Source organism: Talpa occidentalis, unplaced genomic scaffold (genome assembly GCF_014898055.3).
Source record: "Talpa occidentalis isolate TD23 unplaced genomic scaffold, MPIMG_talOcc4v2.1 talOcc4.2, whole genome shotgun sequence".
In the NCBI taxonomy this organism is placed as follows: Eukaryota; Metazoa; Chordata; class Mammalia; order Eulipotyphla; family Talpidae; genus Talpa; species Talpa occidentalis.
In genome coordinates, this window is record NW_023602073.1 from 32,504,257 (window position 1) to 32,530,248 (window position 25,992).

Consider the following 25,992-nt stretch of genomic DNA (forward strand, 5'->3'; position numbering starts at 1 on the left):
CCCCAGTGTTATTAACACTATATAGCTGTATCACACGCAGTGAAACAATAGGTAACTTTTTTTTAAAAAATCATACAATTGTAAAAGATCCATTAATATACAAGAGAAGCCTATGGAGTTAATATAACAGAATAGGAAATATTCAATGACATGGTTTCAGGTTTCACTTTGCAAATAACCTTTGAGAAAATATTGCTTATATAGTTATGATTTTGTATGAAAGTTGTAACAAAGTTGAATATTCATAATCTGAAAAGGTTATTAAAATACGCTAATATTAAAAAGGTTATTAAAATATTAAAATTCCTACATATTTCCATGAGATTGTATATTTTTCATAGATTTCAAACAAAACATTAAATGTAGAAGAAACTACGAAAATAAAAGATCTTCTAATGAGGCAAAAATGACACAACAATATAAAATGTAAAATTTCCCCTCTTTTAATTATCCTTATATTGACAGAAAGTTATTTTCTTAAAAATGCTTTGTTAGGGTCTCCTGGTGGTGCAAGGGGTTAAGACTCAACCTATGAAGCTACCTGCAGCCACTGCAGCATGAGTTCAATCCCTGGCCAGGAAGTTACTCACATGGTGCAGCAGACCTCTGCAGTCTAGCCCCCTGCTCCCCTCAGCAGTGTGTTTCAGTACATCTGCCTGATGTGCTCCCCACTCTGTCTCTGGTGAATTATCTCACCCCAAGCATCTCTGTCCTGCACCGCAGCTCTTGTATGCATAAATCTTTTTTAAAAAATGCTTTGTTAGCATACATTGGTTATTAATATTCTAAAGTAAAGAAGTAATACCATCTTAAAAAGCCTTTATTCTAGTAAAGTAAATATTTAAAGCTATAACCCACGTAAAAATTATGCATGGGATCCGTAATAATTTGTGAGACTGTAGAGACATCCTGAAAGAAAAATGTTTTGAGAATCGCTGACCCAGTTTCTGGGCCAGGACTCTGGGAGACCGTGTGACAAAGGTTTTGGTGCAGGAGAGGAGGGGTGTCGGGGTGTGGCTTTCAAAGTCTCAGTACCCCAGGCGCTGTCTGTGGCGGGAAGGTGACTGTCGGGGCTTCCTCACCTCCCCAGTTTCACCTGTCACAGCCTGGGCGGGTCCTCCCTCCTGGATACTGGTGACTCACCCCAGGGCTCACTCCCCATTGCCGGAAGTCTCCGGAGCAGCCAATCAGCAGCCCCGCGGCTCCCGTTCCAAAGCCCTCGCCCGCCCGCCGGGACTCCGTCTCCCCAGCCCGGGTGGAGGCGCGTCCTGGGGGATGGGGGGCGCAGCCCTCCTGCTCCTGCTCGCGGTGGCCGCGGCCCCGGGGGAGACCCGGGAGGGTGAGTGCGGGTCGGGAGGGGACAGGGCGCTCCCAGAGGCGGGAGCGAGGGCGCGAGCGGGCGTGGGAAAGGCGCGACCTCGCCGCCGCCCTAGTTGTCCCCCCACCTCGGCCCCACCCGTCCTGGCCCCTTTCCGTCCCCCCGAGACCCCAGCCTCCTCTGGCCCCCCGAGTCCCGGCCATTTTCGTCCCGCAGCCGCTTTTCAGTCTCACTCGTCTTTCACCCACTTTCTGTCTCGTGGGCGCCCCCTGGGACTCGAGCCCCCGAAGGGGAGAAGAATAGCCCGGGTCTCCCCTCCCGCCCCCAGGCCCCCACTCCATGAGGACTTTCGACACCACAATGTCCCGGCCCGGCCTCGGGGAGCCCCGCTTCATCGCGGTGGGCTACGTGGACGACACGCAGTTCGCGCGGTTCGACAGCGACTCCCCGGGTCAGAGCGCCCAGCCGCGGGCGCCCTGGGCGGAGCAGCTGGGGCAGGAGGTGTGGGACGAGGAGACGCGGATCCTAAGGGACCAAGCACTGTGGTCCCGAGCGCAGCTGGACGCCCTGCGCGGCCTCTACAACCAGAGCGAGACCGGTGAGCTGGCGCGGGGCCGGGCCGGGTCAGCACCCCCATCCCCACGGACGGGGGTCGCTCAGGGTCTCCCCCTCCAGGCTTCTCTGCAACCTGCCCGGGAACAGCCGCAGGACTTTCACCCCGTTTCATTCTGTTTAGTTTATTCCCGGCGGGGGGCGGGAGGTCGGGGTGACCGCGGGGTGATCACGGGGTGACAGGGGCCTGGGACAGGCTCTCACACCCTCCAGGGGATGTTTGGCTGCGAAGTGGGGCCCGACGGGCGCCTCCTCCGCGGGTACAGTCAGTTCGCCTACGACGGCGCCGATTACCTGGCCCTGAACCGGGACCTGCGCTCCTGGACCGCGGTGGACACGGCCGCTCAGATCACCCGGCGCCAGTGGGAGGAGGAAGGTCGGGCAGAGAGATTCAGAAACTATGCGGAGGGCAAGTGCTTGAGGTTGCTGGGCACATTCCTGGAGTACGGGAAGGAGACTCTGCAGCGCACGGGTAAGAGGGGCCTGGAGGCCTCCCGGTCCCCCCTGCCTGGAGTCACTGCGGGAAATGAGTCCTCTCTCTAGTCCCGAGAGGGGGACTCCCCTGGGTTTCATGTTCTGGACGAGAGAGACTCCCAGAGACTCCGGCTTCTCCTGAAGGACAGGGAAGGGATCCCGTCTCTCCTGAGAAAGACAGACAGTCCCTGACATCACAGGTCACTGGGTCCTTTTGACCAGGGGCCTGTTTGAGAACCACGAGTTTCTCTCTCAGTCTTGTTTCTGGTCTGAGAACATTTTCAGTTATGTGATTCCTGCTTTTCTGTGTCATTCACCTTCCCCCCAGGTCAGGAATAAAAAGTCTGTGTTCCACTCCCGCTGCTTCATCCTACCCTGGGCTTTCATCCTCATTCTAGAACTTTCTAGGGAATAGGAGAAGCTCATAGATTCCCCCAGATTAGCCTGTTTTTTACATTTTATGCTTCTTCCTGCCACACCAGTTGTCTTGTCCATTGGGAGGATGGTCTCATGAGGATTCTTCAGTGTCCGTGGAGGAAACACAAAGTTAGTTTTCTGATTTACCACCTCAGATCCCCCAAAGACACGCATGACCCACCACCCCACCTCTGAGGATGAGGTCACCCTGAGGTGCTGGGCCCTGGACTTCTACCCAGCGGACATCACCCTGACCTGGCAGCGAGATGGGGAGAACCTGACCCAGGACATGGAGCTGGTGGAGACCAGGCCTGGGGGAGATGGAACCTTCCAGAAGTGGGCAGCTGTGGAGGTGCCTTCTGGAGAGGAGCAGAGATACACGTGCCATGTGCAGCATGAGGGGCTGCTGGAGCCCCAAGTCCTGCGATGGGGTGAGGAGGAGGATGTGGGCACAGAGGCTGTTCTCAGGGCCATTAGGAGCACTTCTGGAGACCTTCGGAGTGTCAGGATAAGGTCTGGGTCTCAGGGTATGATCTTCCCTTCCCTTCCAGGGCCCCCTCCTCAGTCCTCCATCACCACCATGAGCATCATTGCTGGCCTGGTTCTCCTTGGAGCTGTGCTCACTGGAGCTGCAGTGGCTGCAGCTGTGTTGTGGAGGAAGAAGTGCTCAGGTAGGGAAGGGAGTGGGGGATCTTGTCCACTGGGGGCTTTCATGTCCCAGGGAGAACTTGTCCTGCCTGGTTAATGGGAAGTACCATCCACACACATGTGTGTTGCCCAGAGGGCATTTGGTCTAGTCCCCCCTCACCTCCTTTCTTCATTTTTCCGAGTCCTGACCTGGGTCTTTACTCACAGTTCTAGAAACTCCCCTCTTCTGTAGGATTAAAATATTCCTTTAGGTCTTCTGACCTGACTGCTCCCTGGACTCACATGATGTTTCTTCCCACAGAAGGACAAGGAGGAAGCTACACTCAGACTGAGGTAATTGTGGATCAGTGGTTTAATCACTGAGCCCCTGGGACCAGTATAAATGGACTCCGTGGGGGAGTCACCCTCATCTGTCCCTCCTTTGGTCTCATCTCTGACCAGTTTCTGTTTTGTTCCCAACCAGGCAGCAGCAGTGCCCAGGGCTCTGACGTGTCTCTCAGCCCCTAAGCATGTTTTACAGTGAATCTGATGAGGCTCCTGTTGTGCACACCGTGGACAGCACCTGTATTGTGCAGAATTTGCATTTTCAGTCTCTCCTAGGTGTGAAGGTATCACTGTTCTTAACTGTGATATTGAGCATTTGTTCATATTTTTACTTTTCTATGACTACAGTTGCTGTTTGTATGGAAGTTTTGTACATTTTTACAGCTGAAGTACTGTTCATTTATTACATTATTTTTATCCTTATTAAAATTGGGTTCTTTCTTTCTGATCATTGAGCTTTAGGCATTATTTGTAGTTTAAATCCTTTATCAGATTTGTGATTTGCAAATGTTTCCCCCCTACTCTGTGACCTGAACTCCTTTACTGATGGGAAAACAAACACTATTGCCCAGACAGGAGCATGGAGATATATATCTGACTGGGGTGTTGGGGGTGGAAGGGAATGATTTATGCGTATCCTTGAGTGTTATTTAAATGTCCTTGTATGAGCATGAAATATGCCTTGTAAAGTAAATTACACTTCATTCCTCAATTTGTAAAACTCTTCACACATCACGTCATAAGACCAGACTGGCACGTGGGCTACAGGTGAGGGACCCGCATGTCATAGTCGCACAGTCATGGCTTCTCTCAGGGGTCACTCTGGTACTGTCCACTCTGTGGGTGTTAGACAGATGTATAATGACCTGTGTCCATCATGAGAATATCATGCAGAGTATTTTCACTGCCCCTAATGTCTTCTGTGCTCCAAGGAAGCAAAAGCAAAAAGAAACCAATGGAATCACATCAGACTAAAAAGCTTCTACATAGTGAGGGAAGCTATCGTTAAAATGAAAAGACAGTATCAAATTGGACAATATCAAATTTGCACATCATCAATCCAACAAGGAGTTAATATCCAAAATCTACAAAGTACTCCAATACAAGAGAACAACTCAAAACAGGGGCAGAGGAGCTAAATAGGTACTTTTCTAAAGAAGACACACATGTGGCCAATAGGTACATGGATAAATGTTTGTCATGTGCTGTCAGGAAAATGCCAATTAAAACCACAGTAAGTTACCACCTTAGACCTGTGACAATGACCCGTTGAAGGGTATGAAGGAAAAGGAATTCTGGTACATGATGGGTGGGAATGGAGACTGGTCCTGTTAGCAGGCAGAAGAAGAGGTTCCCAGGACCCCAAACCTGCACACTCTACATGGGATCTGCCATCAGCTGCATAAAGACAAAACATACTCTAAAGCATAAGACCTTCAATAGAAAAGAACTTTAATACAATTACTATAAAATAGAGAATCAGTGTGCAATAGAGAAAGAGAAGAGAAAGAATATAGTTAGAATAGTTCCCAAGTGAAGCACCCAAAGTTACCCATCCCCTCATGGGTAAATGCCCAGCCAAACAGGCTTGGCCCAAAGTAGACCCACTGGGACCCGAAGGCCTGCCACAAGGCTAAGGCACCTACTGGTAGAGACCCATGGGAAAGGGGCAGGAGGGGCCAGGTGAGTCTGGAAGGAAAAGAACAAAATCAAAATCCACATCAAGATAACAGCTGCCATTGTCAGCCTCCCCATGAATCTCTCATCCATGTTTTTGTCTCTTTCACATGTTTCTTTCCATGTCCCCAATTCCCCGGCACAAGTCCAAGTGAGAAGCAAGTGTGGTTTCTTCACAAGTCTCTCTGCTACATGCACCTCCTCCAGTCTCCTCTCCCCATCTTGCTCCACGTCTTCCTCCTCTTCCTTAGCTTCTCATCCCTGCTCATCTCCACCTTTCCTTGGGTGGGCAAGTAACCTGGAACCTCTCTTTTCTATGGATAGCACATTGGTGCTGCCCCTATGGAAAAAAAAAGAAGGTTCCTCAAAATAGACCTGTCCCATGGTCAAGCATCCCATTCCTTGGTATTTATCCAAAGAAAGTAAAAACACTAATTGTGAGGAATATGCACCTCCTACAGTCACTGTAGCACTGTCACCATAACCAAGCAATGGAGACAACCTAAGTGCCCAATGGCAGATGAGGGGATAAAGAATACAAGCTATATACACAGTGGAATACTACTCAGCCATGAAAAAGAAAAATACTGACTTTGCAACAAGGATAGATATGGATGGGATTATTCTAAGTGAAATAAGTTTGAAGGAGAAAGTTAAATACTGGATGATTTGATCATATTTGGAATATAAAGAAACAAAGCAGGGACAGATGAAACTAAACCAAAACAGACTCTATATATATGACTGCAGAATTGAAGTTATGGGCTGGGAGTAAGAGTATGAACAAAGTAGGACGAGGGCTCAATGGACTGTGATGAAGACTGTGGTGCCCTTAGGGTGGGTGTGATGTGGTAAGAAACATTTGAAGAGGTGTGACCCTTGCCTCTGAACACATGCAGTGTGTAAACCAATGCTAGCCTTAATTGAATAATACAAAGAGGGGAAAAAGAAAAGAAAAAAGTAAATTATCTCCTCCATCAGTCACTGACCTCAGGACTTTGCCTTCACCTCCTCACTGTCATTTAGGCTGAGGAGCTGGTTTCCCACAAGGGCAGAGGCAGGAGGTGCAGGGACTCCTGGGGCTGCTCAGATACTGCTGAGTAGAGACACTGCAGAGAGGGTGGCTCTGAGGGGACCAGAGACAGAGGATCAGAGTAACCTCAGTGCTGAGTGAGGATCTGGTTCCCAAGGAGAGGAGAGTGTGTGTGTGTGTGTGTGTGTGTGTGTGTGTGTGTGTGTGTGACACAGGAATGACAGTATATACAACATAAGATGATGGAAAGTCAATTAACGTCAAGCCCCAGAATAATTCAAATCGCACACAGAGTAAAGAGTGTCAGAACAACACCTCAATAAATACAGTTCCATGGAGAAGCAGCTTCTGAGCAGGACTGAAAAAGCATTGGCCCTAAAGAAGAGGAGGAGGTTTAGAAACATCTCATGGTTGGCTTGAAGTGTAAGGAGCTGGGTAGTAACCCTTCCCCCACCCTCACCCCTGCTAGGATGTGGTGGCACATCCTGACAGCTGACAGCTTCACCCCTGACAGCTCCCTCCCCCAAAACCCAACGTTCATCTCCTTTGGCATCACCTGTATATGTACATATATGTATGCACGTAATCCCAGCTTCTTCTTAATTTCCCACCTCTTTGGAGGCATGTAGGAGGTTCCCATAGCTTGGCTACTGTAAAAAGTGCTGCAGTGGTGACGGGAGTGCAGGTCCCTTCACAGGAGAGTATTTATCCTCTGTGAGGAGATCCTCAGTGTAGAATTGCTGGGTCCAATGGCAGAACCACATTCACTCTTTTAAGAAACCTCCGTACTGTTTCCATAAGGGCTGGCTCAGTCTATATCCAAACACAATGCAGGACTGCCCCCTTTTTTCCACATCCTTGCCAGCACTTGAGTTTCTGGTCTTTTGGATATGGGCCATTCTCACAGGTGTGAAGGTTTAAACCAGGAGATCATAAAGCCAGAAAATGTGGGCAAAAAGAAATCCTGTAACACTCAGGCCAACACAAGGCTGTATCACACTGTGAAAAAAAATAATGATGAAGAAATTCAGGTGAACGACCTGAGTGTTAACATTATCAATGGTCCACTGCATTCTCAAGATGTCCTCCTGAAAGCATCCCCATCTCCTAGTCCCAGCCTCTCTGTCTCAACCCCCACCCCACTGCAGTCCTCCAGGGTCTCACCTTTAGGGACTGAGATACACTTCGGAGCACTGGGACTGTGGCTGCCTGGGGGAGAACACAACAAAACTTGGTCAGAGATGACACCGGGGGAGGAACTAATGAAAGTGACTCCCCCATGGGTTCCATCTACACTGTCCCCAGGGGCTCAGGGACCAAACCCATGTTCCACACCTACCTGCAGCCTGAGTGTAGCTTCCTCTTTGTCCTCCTGTGGGAAGAAACATCATGTGAGACCAGGGAGCAGTCAGGTGAGAAGCCTAAAGGAATCTTTTAGTCCTGCAGAACAGGGAAGTTTCCAGAACTGTGAGTAAAGACCCAGCTCAGGACTCAGAAAAATGAAGAAAGGAGGTGAGGGGGACTGTACCAAATGCCCTCTGGGCAACACACGTGTGTGTGGATGGTACTTCCCATTAACCAGGCAGGGCACGTTCTCCCTGGGACATGAAAGCTCCTAGTGGACAAGATCCCCCACTCCCTTCCCTACCCCCTCACACATGAAGCCACCTTTTGTCCAATGAGCACCTCCAAAGAAAGCCGAGATGGAAATGAGGACCACGGCAAGGATGGAGAACTGAGGAGGTGATACTGGAAGGTAAGGGAAGGTCAGACCCTGAACCTGAGGCCTCAGTCTGACCCTCTGAGGGTCTCCAGAAGGGCTTCTGATGGCCCTGAGTCAGCCATGTGCCCACATCCCCCTCCTTACACCATCTCAGTTCTCGGGGTGCTATCAGCCCCTCATGCTGCACATGGCACGTGTATCTCTGCTCCTCTCCACATGGCACCTCCACAGCCGCCCACTTCTGGAAGGTTCCATCTCCCCCAGGCCTGGTCTCCACCAGCTCCATGACCTGGGTCAGGTCCTCCCCATCTCGCCTAGGCCAGGGTTATGTCCACAGGGTAGAAGTCCAGAGCCCAGCACCTCAGGGTGACCTCATGCTCAGAAATGGGGTGATGGGTCACATGTGCCCTTTGGGGGCCTAGGTTGGAAGAATTGGAAATTTCATACCATGTGTTTCCTCCATGGACACTGAAGCAGCCTCGTGTGACCATCCTCCAGTGGACAGAACAGTATGCTTGGAGGGAGGAAGCACAAACCCCAGAAACCAGCCTGGTCTGGGAGTCCGGGATAGCAGGTGAGAGCCCAGGGTGGGATGCAGGTCTCTGAGCATTTTGCTGCTGACTTGGGTGGAGGGTGATGACACAGACAGGCAGGAGTGAGATCTCCAAAAATGCTCTCTGACCAAAAAACAACATCTTGAGAGAGAAACTCATTGTTCCTACGATGGCTGCTGGTCAAAAGGATCCCGTGAAGGGTGATTTCAGGGGTGGTCTCCCCTCTTTCTCAGGAGAAACTGGATTCCTTAACTGTCCTACAGAAAAATTAGGAGCCTCCTGGCCAGTCTCCATCCCAGAGCTGGAAAACGTGGCCGACAGCTCCCTCTCTGGCCAGAAGGGGGCGCTTCCTCACCATGATTCCATTTCCCTGCGGGGTGCGCGCCTCAGGGAGATCAAAGCCCCGCAGCCCCTTTTCAGCCCCGCCCTTCAGTCACCCCGTGGTCTCCCGCCCGCACCCGATCTCCCGCCCTGAATAATCCTGAACTTAAATAAAACCTAAAGGGGGAAAGTCCCGCGGGCTCCTCCCTGGTCAAGGGGCCTGGCAGGGGCCACGGCCTCGGGGTCACGGGGCCCCGAGACTCGGGGCGGGGGGTGGGGCGGGAGCGGTGACCCGCCCCGGCCCGCGCTGCTCCCCGGCCCGGCTCTGGCTGCGGCGGCCGCGCGGGGCCTCCAGGAGCGCTTGGAGCCTCCGCGCCGAGTGTCTGCGGAGCCGCGTCTCCTCGCCCGGCCCTCCCGCCCCGCCCGCCCGCCCAGGGGCCCGCGGCTCCGCGCTCTGGCCCGGGGAGTCGCTGTCGAACCCCCGAACTGCGGGTCGTCCACGTAGCCCCCGCGATGCACCGGGGCTCCCCGAGGCCGGGCGGGACAACACCATTTCTAACACCCTCAGAGAGGGGGAGCCTAGGGGCGGGGAGGGGTGAAAGCCGGGCGGACCCTCCTCCCGGGGCAGGTCCTGAGTCCCGGGGAGATGGGGCAGGGGAGAAAGTGTCCAGGAGGGAGGGAGCTCCAGAGACTGAACATGGGCAGCGGGTCCAGAAGGGGAAAGACTCAGGGGACAAAGGAGGAGGCAGGGTGGGGGGGCAGAAAGGGACCAGGACTGAGGGGGACACGGGGGTGACAGAGGGGCCTAAGGCAGCAGCTTCCTCTGCAGAAGCCTTTTCCCTCCACCCTGCACTCACCAGCCCAGGGGTCTGTCTGGGCCAGAGTCCTGGAGAGAAGCAGCAGGAGGAGGGTTGGGGGCCTCATGACCAGCACTGCTGGGGTCTGGGGAGCTTCTGACTCCAGGCTGGTGGGTGGAGACTTACCTGGGCAGGCAGTGATGCTGACTGGTTCTCTGGGAACCTCCAGGCACTGGGGACTGAGAACTGGGGAGGAATCACAAGTGTCCAGGGCCCAGCACAGGTGGTAGAGAAAGAAGGGAGGCTAAGGGGGCAGTGGGGTATCCCCAACAGTAACCTTCCTGCCCTAGACACAGCCCTGGGGCCTAGAACTATGAGAACCAGACTAGGGACCTGGGGCTTTGCTCTGGCCCCTCCTCTCCTCACCCAAAGCTTTGTCACCCTGTCTCCCTGATTCCAGGCCCAAGGACTGGGTCAGTGATTCTCAGTTATTTTCCTTTCCAGATCCGTGTCCGGTCTTACAAATTTGGGAGGACTCCAAGTATAATCTTGTTTAGGAGGTATCGCTACCCATATTTACCACACTGGGAATAAAGCTGTGTTTAATCATGTAGCTATTTCATTTAGAATAATAGTAATAATCCAATGCATGGTAATAGAAGTGTTCTTAAGAAAAATAACTTATATCTTAAAATAATCATGGCAATAAGAAGAGTGGATATTTTACATTTTTTTTTTATTTTTGCAATTGTCTTTCTTGTCTGTCTCATTAGAAGACAGTAGGATTTTCATGTTTCCTTCTGCATTTATTTTTTTTTAAGATTTTTTTTTTATGCATACAAGAGCTGGGGTACAGTGCAGAGATGCAGGGTGTGAGAGGATTCACCAGAGACAGAGTGGGGAACAGAACAGGCGGACTGACTGAAATACACTGCCAAGGGGAGCAGCAGGCAAGTCAGGAGAGGTCTGCTGAGCCATGATGGTTGCTTTCTGGCTGGCCTGGAATCGAACTCTGTGCTGCAGAAGCTGCGGACTGCTTCACAGAGCAGTGCTTAACCCCCTGTGTCACCAGGGAGGCCCTCCTGTATTTAGTTTGTGATTCTGGTTGACGTCTATGAAAAATGTATACAGCTTCACACAAATATGTTGTAGTAGTATTTTCACATAATTATGAATTTTCCACTTTGATACTAAATTAAAACTATACAGGCGGTATTTTCTGGAAGGTTATTTGCAAAGTGAAATCTGAAACAATATCATTGAATATTTCTTATTCTGTTATATTTCCATAGTTCTCTCTTGCATATTGATGGGGTCTTGTGCTAATGTGTGATTTTTTTTTAAAGAAATATATTGTTCCACTAAGTTATAAAGCTCCTCAGTGTTCATTACACTGGAATCAAATTATTTTAAAAAATTCATTTTATTTTTCACCACAAATCCCAAAAGTAAAGGTAGTGCTGGAAATTGTCAAGTTAATGATGGGACACAATTTTCCATAATTCTGTTTTTTTCTGAGCACTTACGTGTTGTCAAGGCAAAGTTACCATCAGTTGGGCCTCCCTGGTGGCGCAGTGGTTGACCGCTGGGTTGCAAAGCTGCCTGCAGCCTCTGCAGAGCCCTTTGGATCACTGGCGGTTCTATCTCCAGCTGCCGGGGCGAGGGTCCCACATGGCGGGTCCCACATGGTGTGCAGACCTCTCCTGCAGCCCCCTGCTCCCCTCAGCAGTGTACTTCGTTAGTCTGCCTGTTCTGATCTCTGCTCTGGCTCTGGTGAATTCTCTCACCCTCCTGCGCTTCTGACTGTACCCAGTGCTTCTATAAACAAACAAACAAATTAATAAACAAATAAATAAATCTTTAAAAAAAAGTTACTGTCAATTATCAATTGTCAGTTGATTTTTTTAAAGGAGCACACATTCATTTTCAGGACGATGTCTGCTAATTAACCAAATCAAATAGCCACAGTTTTTGTCATTCCTTCCTTCATGTGAAGATGGTATTGCCTACAAAAAAAGAGAAACAGTCTAACTCATCTCATGCAAATATTATCCATGGTACATGGTAGTTGGGACACAATAGAAGTGCTCTGTGTGTACTTGTGTGTCATCATGTCAGGAACTGTAAAATGTGGATTTGAGGTTAATAAAATAATGAAAATAATTTTCAATGCCTCAGCCAAGACACATTGAAATGAAACTGGCTTGGAATTTTGTTTCTGAGGTAAGAAGTGGTGAAGAATAATTACTGCTATAGTTAGTAATATAAGCTCCATTTTTACGAAGTTTTACCTCAGCAAATGTCAAAATAGTGAAAAGGCCAATGGTGTCTAAGTGACGTTTTGAAAATAGTTTTACCTCAAGGTTCCTGTGACAGGTTCTGGGTGACTTCAAGGATTCCACAACCACACTTTGAGAAATGCTTTTCTCAGTGAACCAGGGAGCATCTCCTAAATGTTTTCTGCCTTTGCCTCCTCTTCACTTCCCAGCATCCCTCTCCTTGGCTGGCTCCTGCATCCCAAAGCTGCACCCCTTGCAGATGCAATGGAGAGCAGATAGAAGACTCTGGAGATGTGGAGCTTGCACTGTCATGAGAGATGGACACTGAGTAAAGGTGACAAAGACACGTGAAAACCCAACCTGAGCCCCATGCTGGGAGGAAGGAGCATGTTTACTGTGAAAGCAGAGAAGCAGGAGCCCTAACAGGTTCCCTTCTATTATTTTAAATAATATCAAAAGATGTACAAAATATATTAAAAACAGGACCTCCCTGGTGGTATAAGGGTTAAGTATCGGTGTTATCACTGGGTAGGACTGAGTTTGACACCCTGCCAGGGAGCAACCCACATGGCGCAGCAGACCTCTCCTGTCTCACCCACAACTCCCCTCAGCAGTGGATTTCAGTGGATTGGTCTGTTCTGCTCCGTACTCTGTCTCTGGTGAATCCTCTCACCCTCTGCACCTCTGGCCCGCACCTCAGTTCTTGTATGCATAAATGAAGAAAATCTTATAAAAACAAAATAATAACCTGCAGCATCAAGTACAAGATCCATCTCAGACCCAGCAAACAGCAGAGGCTGGGGACCCAGTGGTGGAGTAGCTGCAACAAGACAATATGAGGGACTCAGTCAGTGGGAGTAAGGCTTTGTCTTCAAATGAGTTTGATGCCAAATTAGAGAGGGTCCGTCCACCACCCAGCACTGCTGGGCCATGAAGTCTGGGCTGGTCTGCAGCCCCAGTCAGCAGTCAGGCACTGCCTGGGAGACTCAAGGGATAGCTTTTAAGTTTGGCTTAATCTAGCCCTTTGTTTAATTTCTCTATATCTATACCTAAGTGACACATTTGTCTTTCTCCTTTAAGCTTATTTCAATTAGCTCCGTCTATGCTGCCCCAGATGGCATGAGTTTATGTTTCTTCATAAATAATATTCTATCATCTATGTTCCACCTCTCCCACAGCTTGGCTATTATAAACAGTGCTGCAGTTATCACTGGAGTGCTGCTTTCCTTCGAAGTAGTGTAAAATCCTCTGCGGGTGTCCTGCCGCCCTAAAAGAAGTCAGAGTCTCTAAGAGCACCTGCTTACTCTACAAGGGGGGTCCAGGAGGTTAGAAGTGCTGCAAACAGAACTTCTTCCCCAAATTAACTCCTGTTCCCTGAGGACATGCTGACTTGTGCGCATGATCCCTAATTAGAAAAACTTGTTCCAGCAGTAACTTACTAATGTGTATAAGCATGAACACAATTGCACGCTATTTCCTTATCCCTTTGTTCATATCTTTAATAAGAGCTTGGGCCAGGAGAGTGAGAGGCAGAGCTTCTCTAGAGGGCTCTCCCCAGCCTACCCTGCTGCTAATTCATTTAGACTTCGAGTCCAGTTCAAAGCTGAGAACTTCTCATGGGCCGTCTGAGGAGGGTAGATACCTTGGAATGGGACTGCTGGGTCCTATGGCAGATGGTCAGTTAATTTTCTAAGAAACCTGGACACTGTTTTCCATGAGGGATGAACCAGTCTATATTCCCCAAATCAGTGCAGGACCGTCCCTTGTCTCCATGTCCTGCCAGCTCTTTTTGTGACTGGTCTTTTTGATATGGGCCATTCTCACAGGTGTGAAGTGGTTTCTCATTGTGTTTTAAATCAGGGGATCTTGAATGGATCAAGAAGATGGGGTATACTTACTCCAATGAGAATGCCCACATTAAAAATGAAAAAAACAGAGACAACAAATGCTGGAGAGGATGTGGAGAAAAAGGAACTCTCCTGCATGGCTGGTGGGAATGCACACTGGTCCAACCATTATTCAGAGCTGTGTGGAGGACTCTCAAATTACTAAAAATAGATCTACCTAATGATCCAGCAATTCCATTCCTAGGAATCTACCCAAAGGACACAGAAACAGTAATTCAAAAGGAAAACTTCACTGTTAAGTTTATTTCAGCAATATTTACAGTAGCCAAGCTATGGAAACAAACTAATGCCCCCAAATCAACAAATGAGTCAAAAGGTTTTGGTATATTTAGACAATAGAATATCACTAAGTGATGAAAAAAGACAAACTCATCCGATTTGCAGCAACGTGGAAGGAGCTGGAAGGAATTATGCTCAGTGAAATAAGTCAGAAGGAAAAAGAAAAATAACAGGTGGCTTCACATATAGGAGGAATATAGGGGAAACAAATAAGACATAGGGGGAAAATAACAACAGTACAAAGCACAACAAAGCAAAGCAAAACAAAACAAAACAAAAAAGACAATTATAAACCAGAGACATCCTGCAGGGGAGCCTGAGGGAGAGGGATGGGAAGGAGGGAGGCGCACAGGGGGCTGTGGGGATGGTGCACGGCTGCATTGGTGGAGGAACTTCTATGGGGACTACACCTGAGGAGGAAAAAAAAAAGCAAACATTGTTTAAAAAGGAACAATGATATAAAATATACATAAATAATTTATTTTTAAAAATAAAAATAGAAGAGCTTATACAGCAAAAATAAAAGTCTTATCTCCAATCCTGGTAACAAATACAGTAACAGTGCTTGTCTCTCTGTGCTCTCCTCCAGTGTGGCCATGAGCACAAGGAGATTCATCCTGAACACTATAGTGTGGAGGGAAGTGGGGGAAGCAGCCTGGGTTTATCTGAGACCCTCTCCCTTCTGCACATGGAGGGTTACCTGGGGTAACATTACATCTTCCAGGACCTGATGGACCCTGCCCCATCTCTCCCTCCCTTCCTGGACTGTGGACAAAGGCTCAGCTCAGTAACTGGAGTGACCTGGTCTAATCCTGCCCCTGGGCCAGGCCAGCAGGGCACACACTCCCCCCTCCCTCTGTATGACTCCCTCCAGTTCTGGTCTAGAGAGAAAGTAGCTGCAGCCCATGCAGGCAGTGACCCCTGGGAAACAGAGGGGATGCCATGCTGGAGCATCCTGACTCTAAGGCCTGTGTGTTTTCTACAGTGACCCCAAAGAAGAAGAGCTTGAAATGAACACTGGGGGTTTGGGGAACGAGCTGTCAGATGCAACGACATCCTAGCAGAGGCCTCGACGGAGTCCTACCCAGCAACTTCAGCTCAGTCCAACCACAACATATTTCTAAACTTCCTTCTATCCTGAGACCCAGTGCTTCTTCACATCTTGCTCAAAGACAGCTTCTTCATGGAACTGTACTTACTGAGGTGTTGTGCTGACATTCTCCCACTCTGTGAGATTTGAATTTATTTATGCTGGGGCTTAATGTATAATTCTCCCCCATTTTCTTATGTTGTGTGTCTTGTCTCTCCTGTTACACACACACACACACACACACACACACACTCCCCTCTCCTTGGGAACCAGACCCTCACTCAGCACTGGGGTTACTCTGACCCTCTGTCTCTGGTCCCCTCAGAACCGCCCTCTCTGCAGTGTCTCTACTCAGCAGTGTCTGAGCAGCCCCAGGAGTCCCTGCACCTCCTGCCTCTGCCCTTGTGGGAAACCAGCCCCTCACCCTGCATGGCAGTGAGGAAGCGAAGGCAAAGTCCTGAGGTCAGTGAGTGATGGAAAAGATAATTTTTCTTTTGCTCAAGATAGTTTCTCCCCTCCCCCATGACTCTATTATTTCTACTGAGGTAACATGGGTATACACACTGTATGTGTGCAGAGGCACAAGGTCACACCTCTTCAGGTGTTTGTTACCACATCACACCCACCTAAGGGCACCACAGTCCTCACCACCACCAGCGGGGGGCCCTTTTCCCACTTTGTTTCCTACATCACACCCACTCCCTCCCCTCCCACATAGCCTCAGTTCTGCAGTCATGTTTCTAGAGTATGTTTTGGTTTAGTTTCATCTGTCCCTGCTTGGTTTCATTATATTCCACTAATGAGTGAAATCACTCAGTATTTGACTTTCTCATTCTAATATATTTAACTTAGCATAATTCCCTCTACCTCTACCAATGTTGTTCCAAATTCAACTTTTTCACAGCTGAGTAGTATTCCATTGTGTCTGTCTACCACCTCTTCTTAACCCACTCATCTGTCATTGGGCACTGAGGTGTTTCCATAGTTGGTTATTGTGCACAGGCTGCAGTGAGCACAGGAGGCGCATATCCTTTGGAATTAGTGTTTTTACCTTCTTTGGATAAATACCAAGGAATGGAATACTTGACCATATGGAAGGTGTATTTTCGATATTTTGAGAAACCTTCTTTTTTTTTTTTTTTTTTTTTTTTTTTTGCTTAGGGGCAGGACTGTGGCAGTGTGGTATTCACAGTAAAGAAAGGTTCTGCTACCAGGCAGGGTAAGGGAAACCAGGACCCCCAAACCTGCCACTCTAAATGGGTTCTGCCATCAGCCACATGAAAACAAAACATACTCTAGTGTATAAGATATTTAATGGGAAGGAACTTTAATACAATCACTGTGTAAGAATAGAACGAAGGGAAAGAATAGAGAACATGGTTTCCCAATCAAGCACCCAAAGTTACCCATCCCCTTGTGGGTACCTCAGCCAAACAGTTTGACCCAAAACAAGGACACTGAGGCCCAAAAACCTGTCAAAAGTCTAAGGCACCTTCTGGCGGGGACCCGTGGGAAAGGGGCAGAAAGAGCCAGACAAGTCTGGAAGGAAAAGAGCAAAACAAAATTCAAGATAAATGTTGCCACTCTAATCTCCCTACAGGTCTCTCACCCACATCTGTTCCCAGTGTCTCCTTCCATGTCCCCCAAGTCTCTGGCACAAGCCCAAGGCTGAGAAGCAATCACAGCTTCTTCACCTGCTCCCAGCTTTGCTGCTGTTGGAGCCTGGAAGGGAAGGTGAAGACCTGGAACTGGGTGCCTCCTGAGCTGTGTGTGATATGGGCAGTTGATCAGGCCATTTGGCTACTGCAGCTGCTGTTTCAATGCTGATTGTCTGGTGCTGTGCTGGCCCCTCTCAGCAGCTCCATGGAGCATCTCATGTTGTGTTTTCTGCTGCCTTAGCGAGCTGGATACTGGCCTATTGTCTGGATGCCACAAGCTCCATGCCATCAGTGGCAAGAAGATGTCCTTTTGGGAGCAATGCCTTTTTTCAGCATAGGTTTGAACATCTTAGAACACAGCTTGACGCCATCTTAGATGCTTTTTTTTAGGACTTCAAAACCCTGGACACTGCTTGGGGTGAGATAAACAGCCCTTGTGTCCTCAGCGATTCTTTGTTTTGCCTGTTTGTTAAATAAATCCTGTTATTGTTGTTCTTTGAACGTGAGTGATGTTGCAATTGTACATGCAGGTGAAGAACTCACACAGTGACCTGTAAACTCTGTGAGTACTGTCCTTGGCCAGTTTTAGTGCCCCTTACCACCCAGTGTCATTTTTATTTGCCTCTTTTCCTTCCAGACTTGCCTGTCCCCTTCTGCCCTTTCTTATGGGGCTCCACCAAAAGGTGCCTTAGTCTTATTGTAAGCTTTCAGGCCTTGGTGGTCCTGCTCTGGGCCAACCCTCTTTGGTTGGGCATTTACACCAGATGCGATGGTGACTTTGGGTGTTTCATTTAGTAACTCTTTAACTACAGTCTTTCTGTTCTCTTTATTGCTCACTAAGTGTATTAAAGTCTTTTTCTTGAAGATCTTATGCATTAGAGTACGTCTTTAAGCAATGGGTGGCAGAATCCATTTAAATGTGCAGGTGTGAAGGTCTTGGGTGCCTCTCATGCAGCTCACTAGCTGGACTGATACGGGGCAGCAAGGGGCACTAAACCTGGCCAAGGACACTGCCCAAATAGTTTACCAGTCTGAGTTCTTCCCCCATGCACACAATTACAAGACCACCCAAGTTCAGAGGACAACAATAATGGGGTTTATTTAAAAACCAGGGAAAAACAAAGAGTTATTGAGACCACAAATGGCCATTTACTTCACCTGAAGCAGTGTCCAGGTTTTTAAAGTCCTAAACACAAATGTTCCTAAGATGGCATCTTCTTGACACTGAGGGCCTGGAGAACGTGGCCGCCACGCTATAGGCTGGGATCCAACACATGAAGACAGCAGAAGATACAACAGGAGATGCTCAGTGGAGCTGCCGAGATGCCCCAGCACAGCACCAGACAAGCAACACTCAAAACAGCTGCTGCAGCAGCCAAAAGACCTGACAAATCTCCACACTCAAATCTCAGCAAGACGCCCGGCTTCAGGCCTCTCCTTCCCTGCCAGGCTGCAACAGCAGCAAAACCAGGAATAGTTTCAGTCACTTGGCTACTTGCAAAGCCTCCAAATATTTCCTCTCTGAGGTTGGCTGCAGAAAGCTTCTCCAACATTCTTCAGAGACTTCTGGATGATCGATATGTGGGAGCAGAAATCACTGACCCTAGAATAGCTAATGATCCAAGAACACTGAAATCCCAGTTGTTGTCCTGGAACACTGACTGCCCAGGGCTGCTTCTGCAGTCCCTGATGTTCCTTATCAGAGTCTCCACCCCCACCCATACTTGGTATGCATTGTGCCTGGGCCACCCATCCTCACCAGCACCTGTAACAGTCTTGCTTGTCAGCCACGGGTCACAGGACCAGTCTCTATTCCCACCATAATGCAGCAGAGTCCTTTTTCCCACACCCTTGCAATACCTTTTGTTTCTGGTCTTTTTGATAGAAGCCATTGTCCCAGGTATGACAGGGTATCTCATTGTGGGTTTAATTGGCATTTTCCTGATGATACATGATGATAATGATGGAGGCTAAGAGTAGAAAATTTGGAAAGGAGGCATCACAAGACCAGAAACTGGATCACACAGGGCCAAAAGCTAGAGGTGGGGGTAAAAGTGATCAACAGAGTTGGTAAACTAGCTATAGATAATATCCAGAGCACAGATTGTGGGAAGGGATATGAAAATTGAGGGCCATTATAAAAAAATAAAATCTCCTATCTTTTCCAATCCACTCAGTAAAGCCAATTAAAGAAATTCTTTAGTTGCCAACTGATAGCCAACTTCAGACTGCTATAAATCCCAAAGCCATCCGCTTAGGCGAACCAACAGAAGAAATTCTCTAAAGCTCCTACTGATAGCAAGTGCCAGACTGCTGTAATTTCAAAGCCCAGATAGGAGGAGGGGAAACAGATCAGAGGAGGGGAAACAAAGATTGCAGGCTGGGAATGGGGACTGAACAATTAAAGAATCTCAGGTTCTTTCAAATTCCTCCTAGTTATTCAAATTTTAAAAAGCTAAGATAACTCCACAAAGGAGTGAGCCCTCCCAAAGAGAAGACTAGATGATCGCAGTCTCTGCACTGGCAAGAGGCAGCCCTCCCTCTGCCCACCTGTGCCTATGCAGGTAAGGCTTTTCACCCTCTCTCTCCCCCCCGCAGGGCAGCAGCCTCCTGCCTGCCTGTGACCTGCACCTGCCAGGGCTTCTCCTCACTGACCTCTCAGCAGGAGCAGCTCTCCTCAATGCCGCCCCCCTGTGACCCCGCAGGCCTCCCTCAGCAAACCTGTCCCTTATGCTGTCCCAAACCTGTCCTTCTGCTCGCGAGTATCTGTGCAAGTGTCCTCTCCTTCCCTTCTGTAATAAACCTGCCCTTTTGAATAGAACTAAATGGCGCTACCTCCTGGGGAAACTCCTCCTGTGCCACTGAAAGGGGAAATCTGAGGAAACTTGCTCAGAGGTAACCCACGGGCCCCACTATCTGAACCCAACAGCTCTCCAAACCAATGTTAGCAGTAAGAAATCTGGGAAACTCCACTTTAGGTAGTGGAAGGCCAACACCATCAGTGATCCATCAGGTGGACATTGTCGGGTACAGTTCAGTAAGGTTAAAAGCCAAGTCCCTGCTCCTGGCCCAGCAGGGAGGTGTCAGAGGCGGGGATAGGTGAGGGAATGGATAAGGCTGCCTTGGGGATAGGCCATAAAACTGTCCACCATGGCCAGAAAAACCAGCCCAGCTCCAGGAAGGCAAACACAGAGGCAGGATTCATTCTGTGTTAAAGACCAATGCCCGCCCAGACATCCCAGCAGATAGCTGGTGCAAAGTGCACCCCAAGTTAGCCCGCACACACAGGGTATAGAAGAGAGTCTCAAATCCTCCTTCACATGCAGACCTCTCCTGTCTCCCCCTGCTCCCCTTAGCAGTGAATTTCAATAAATCCCCCTGTCTGTTCTCCACTCTGTCTCTGGTGAAATCTTTCACCTCAGTGCCTCCAGCCTTACCCTGATTTTCTCCCACAATAGACATTACGTGCACTTGATGTGTTGAATGGAGACTGTCACTCACCTCTGTGGTCTTCTTTCCCAATCCCACAGTCCTATTCAAAAAAAAAAATCTGAATCTGAGGGACAATATATCTGAGAGTACTCCTTGATGAAGGCTAAGAGCACAAAATATAGGATGGAGAGGTCACAAGACCAGAACCTGGAGGTGGTGTAGAAATGATGAACATTCTTGTTAAGGCAGCTATAGAAATTTGAAAAAATCCTTAGGCATCAACTGCTATAGCAAGAATGAGCACCAACCGCTAGAGAAAGTATCTGGTGGCTCAGACCACAGGTGGGGTATGGGGGTGGAGGCCACTGAGGAGACTCACCTGTCCTTACAAATGAACCCAGTCACACCATAGAAGTAGTTAATGATAGATACAGTCCCACAAAGGAATGAGCCCTCCCAACTAGAGCACTACCTCAGTGCCCCTTCTGCACCGGGAAGAGGCAGCTCTGCTCCCATGGCTCCACCTGGAGCCTGCAGGCTTCTCCTCACACACCCGCCCTCTCCAGGGGCAGCTCCTCCTGCCTGCTGATGTCTGTGCAAGCATCTTCTTCCCCCCCCCTTTTTTTTTTCAGTTATAAACCTGTACTTTTGGCTATAACTAAAGATCTCTGGCTCATGTGGTAACCCACTATGTGCAACTGAAAGGGGAGCTCTCATGAGACTTTACTCTGAGGTGGCCCAACACCCCTGAACCCAACCCCTTTCCAAAACAGCATGACTTCTCAGCAATGGTGATGGTGAGAGGAGCATCAGCCAGAGAGGTGAGGGGACATGCTGGGAACTGAGCAGGCACCTGCATGGGGTTCACCATAAAATGGCATTAGGAAGAAGTCATGAATTAACTATGGGGTTTAGCAGTTGTGTGAACATTGCTTCATGACCTGTAAAAAATATGTTAGTTGTGTAAGATATTACCCAAGTGGAAATGGTGTGGGGTAACAAGACTTCTACTACCTTTGCAACATATCTGTAAATGTAACATTGTTTTTAAATGTTATTGTTTAAATGCTCTCAATAATTAATAGGTTGTAGAAGGAAAAAATAATCTACTTTCCAGTTTTCCCAAGGTTTGTAATCTAGGGACTGGAGAGAAGGGTTCTGGGAGAAAAGCTGGAAACCTCACACCCAGGGCAGGCTCCGGAGTCTCCTCTCCTCTGAGCCCTGCTGCTCTGGCTCCTCACAGAGCATCTCACCCCAGGATGCCGCCCTCCAGGACCCCCAACTCTGCCCACCTCAGCCCCCGCCCCGTCCTGGCGGCGCCACCAGAATCCGGAGCAGCGCGGCAGCGCCCCCGTGTGGCCACAGGGCTGAGCACAGGCGCCCAGAGCCGCCCTTTCTCCTGCTCAGCCAGGCCCTCCCCAGGCTCCCTGGGCCCCCAGCGGCAGGACAGGGATCTGCACACAAGGGGGCGCCCAAGTCTGCGTCAGTTTCAGGGTCCTCATTTTGGGTTTCCATTGAGTGACTTTGGACTTGGGACACAACCAGGCCTTCAGGCAAAACAGCTGGTTCTTCGGTTCTGGGAATCCCAGATGCCCAAATATACAGGTTCCCTCAGTCTCTCTCTTGGGATGGAAACTTGGACTCCAATGTCCCTGTAACTTGTTCCTGCTTGGGTTTTCAAGGATGAAAGAATCTCCCCCACCCCTCCAACCCTCCCCATCCAGGAGAGTCCCCAGTCTTAGAAGTACATAACCTGGTGAGGCTGAATCAGAAAGAAATAGAAAACCTGAACAGACCAATTCCAAGTAAGGACATTGAAATAGTAATCAAAAAATTCCCCAAAAAACTAAGCCCAGGAGCAGACATTTTCACTAATGAGTTCTGCCCAGCCATCGCCTGTTCTCAACTCTTAAAAAAAAAAATGGCGGGGCCTCCCGGATGGCGCAGCGGTTGAGCGCTGGGTTGCGAAGCGGCCCGCGGCCTCTGCGGTGCCGGTTCGATCCCCGGCTGCTCCCCGGCCACCGAGGAGGGTCCCACATGGTGCGCAGACCTCTCCTGCCGCCCGCTGCTCCCCTCAGCAGTGTGCTTCGGTCCTTCTGCCTGCTCTGCTCCCCGCTCTGGCTCTGGTGAGTTCTCTCACCCTCCCGCGCTTCTGACTGTACCCCGTGCTTGTATAAATAAATAAATAAATCTTAAAAAAAAAAAAAAAAAAAAAAAAAAAATGGCGGCCGAGGGAATCCTTCCCCATACATTTTATGAGGCCAACACTATCTTGATACCAACAAAAAGAAAGACATCACCAAAGAGAACAATATCCCTAATGAACATAAACACAAAAATCAACGCTATCTTACAAACTAAATTAAAAAATACATGAAAAGGATCACACACCATTATCAAGTGGGATTTATCCCAGCAACACAAGGCCCCAGTTGAAAGGGGCCCAGAGTGGGATTGGCAGGATAGACTGGTCTGCCGTTTCCACACTTTAAAATCAATCAGTGAGATTTCTGCTCATACAAGCTAGAACATCTATTATGAATAAGTCACAAAATAATAAATGTTACTGAGGATCAGGGTATAAAGGACCCTTGTGCACTATTGGTGAGAATGTAATTGGTGCCACCATTTTGGGAAATAATAAGGTGGGTTCAAAAAAATAAAATAGAATTTCCAGGTTATCTAGTAATTCCACATTTTGGCATTTATATGAAGAATATGAAAACACAGATTCAAAATGAGACAAGCCCCCTGTTTTCACTATAGCACTATTTACAATCGTCAAAGTATAGAACACCCCAGGTGATGGAGGGCAGATGAATGGAATAACAAAATGTGACATGTTCTCACAGCTGTACATAGATATATATATATATATATATATACACATGCACATACACACACCAGAAAGGGGGGCTTCTCCACATGCCCTCTCCTGTGTCGTCCCCGTGGCCTCTCTCCAAGTGCTCTCTCCTCCAACAAGCCTGTGTCTTATGACTGATGCTCCCAAGTGGATGTTTCATAGCTGAGTCTGTGTCCAGAAAGGTCGTGTAGCCCCGCATCTTACTCAGCAAAGAGGCAAAACCCTTCCAATATCAAGACCTACATGATGTAGGTGCACAGCCTCATCTCAGACACACAGACATTTCTGTCCTGCTGTGTCTGGGCTGGAGGTCGCCATGCCTGGACATCCCCACACATCTTCATGGGCACGTAGTGTCCATCAAGTCTCTTCTCAAAGGTCACCTTCTTAGGCCCACGCTGATCACTCAGGAAATAGCCATCTTACCTGTCCCCACACACGCACTCTGGGTCACTTTCCCCACCGTTCTTACCAAAAACTGGATGAATCTGAAAATTCTTCTCTGACCAGATGCTTGTGTGAGCAGGGTCCACGCTGGGCCTTGTGGGGACAATGACAGATGCCTTTGTAACAGGGTGGTCCCCAGGAAAGGGGTTAGTTCTAGGTTTCCTGCCCCAACCAAAGGAGGGTGGAGCTGAGCAGGAGAGAGAAGAAACTGGAGAGGAGATTGAGAAGGAAGGAAGCAGGATGGAGCCAGAAGGAGACCTGGAGGAGGCACAAGGAGCAGAGAGACACACAAAGAAACTGCGCTTGGCTTTTTGTCGTGGACTGGGTGACACAGATGTGGGTGAGAGACCCATGTGGAGGTGACAATGGTAACTTTTATCTTGATGTTGGTTTTGCTCTTTCCTTCCACACTTGTCTGACTATTTCTGATCCTTTCAGTGGGTCCCCACTGGAAGGTGCTTTAGACTTGTGACAGGCTTTGGGGCCTTGCTCTGGGCCAATCCCACTTGTGTGGACTTTTACCCATGAGGGGATGGGTGACTCTGGGTGCTTGATTTAGAAACTATATTCTTTGCCTTTCCTGTGTTGTTTACTAATTGTATTAAAGTTCCTTTTCATTAAAGTCTCATATGTTTTGTGTTGATGAGGCGGATGGCAGAACCTATTTAGAGCAGACAGATTTGCAGGGTCTGGGGTGCCCCTCTCCCTGCCCTATAACACCTCCTGCTGCTGTCAGAGACAGGGACTCCCAGAAAACATGAATCTTGATCTTTAAACATGAGAAAGAACAGGTGTGCTCCAGTAAAGCACAAAGAATAAAAGATAAACTATGAGACCTGAAGACCCAGCCCTGGCCTGAGGCTAGGCCGATCCAGCCACATGCAGCCTCCACCCACATCCTGGAAACAGGACAGGCCCAGGTGGGGTCTGAGTCCCTATGATCACAGATCCTGCTCAGACAACTTGCAACCTGATCATAGATCTGAGGCCTACAGCAGGGGAAAGGAGAGAGATGGTTCCAAATACAATGGTGTAGTGATGGATAATGGGTGCTATAATGGTGAGAACTGTAAGGACTACATCTGAAAGAGAAATCAAATATTATACAAAATTTTAAAATGATGTAAGAAAACAAATGAATAGATTTAATAAAAAAAATTATCAAACATTGACAGCTAGAAAACAAAATTCAATAAACCAGAGGATCCTGAAGTTACAAAGTGGGGGTGAGAGAAATCCTATTGTTAGGGGGAAAGGATGTCCTGAGCTAATTCCATACAGGCTTTGTGGACTCCACCTCCTACTCCAGACCAAAGCCATGAAGACACTGGGAAAGACAAATCCCATCACCACCAAAGGGAAGGTGGCTGGGAACTGAGGGTGGAGTTAAGCAGCCAAGTTGGGTATAAAAACCAGACACATGGGCCTTGGGGTCTCTCTCTCCTCTTGGCTTCACTGCTCATGGCTCGCGACCAGCTCTCAGCGTGCCATTGGGATTCCAGGGCAGCGGAAAGGGTAGGACACATTTCAGACTTTATTTCCCTCTTTTCTCCCTGAGCTGTACATTTCCTCATTTCCCCTTCCCTTGTAAATAAACCTTTTATTAACCTTTTGTGTGTGCCTGCAGTAGAGCATTGATAAGTCCTTTTTAAGCGCATGGGTGAGGACTCCACAGTCAGGCAACACATTTTATATTGGGGCGCACAGTTTGGCACCCAATGTGGTTTCCAAGCTACACCAGTGGTTGACCAGCCCAAACTAATTTTCCTTGCATTGGTCACCAAAAGTGGAGTAGGTCTACAGGACTCACAGTGTAATCTTTGTCTCAAGTCTTGAAAAGTCTGCTTTTTTTTCCCATGCGTACAGCTCTTGTGGGTGTGTTTTTGACCCAAACATGGCCTCAACCATGAGCTTACACAGTTTTATCCCTAGCTTGAGTTCTTTCAGTTTTTTCAGGCCTTGAGTTTAAGTAGCCTTTTTTCGTTAAATATTACTATCAGTTTTATAAATGTAAATAATTTGATAAAACCTGGTGTATGGCACATGATTTGACTTCTATATACATACATGGGTGGTTTACAAGCCATTCCTTTACAGTCCATGCTTCTGGGTGTTTTTTGGTAATGTGTGTAAGTGTTG

At 48.5% G+C, this 25,992-nt stretch overlaps 1 protein-coding gene and 1 long non-coding RNA gene across 2 annotated transcripts; both read left to right on the top strand.

Annotated features, from left to right (window-relative positions):
• Positions 1–1,237: 1,237 nt before the first annotated feature.
• Positions 1,238–3,326, top strand: LOC119251987 (popy Class I histocompatibility antigen, A-1 alpha chain-like; the record flags this gene model as incomplete). The annotated part of the gene is made up of 4 exons (XM_037519250.2): positions 1,238–1,339; positions 1,647–1,916; positions 2,127–2,402; positions 2,977–3,326. Coding segments are annotated over exons 1-4 (960 nt in total), but the record flags the coding sequence as incomplete, so codon positions are not given.
• A 30-nt stretch (positions 3,327–3,356) lies between these two features.
• LOC129146398 (uncharacterized) lies at positions 3,357–4,249 on the top strand. The gene is made up of 3 exons (XR_008553065.1): positions 3,357–3,492; positions 3,771–3,802; positions 3,933–4,249. It is a non-coding gene; the product is annotated as an uncharacterized LOC129146398 (long non-coding RNA).
• Positions 4,250–25,992: the final 21,743 nt, after the last annotated feature.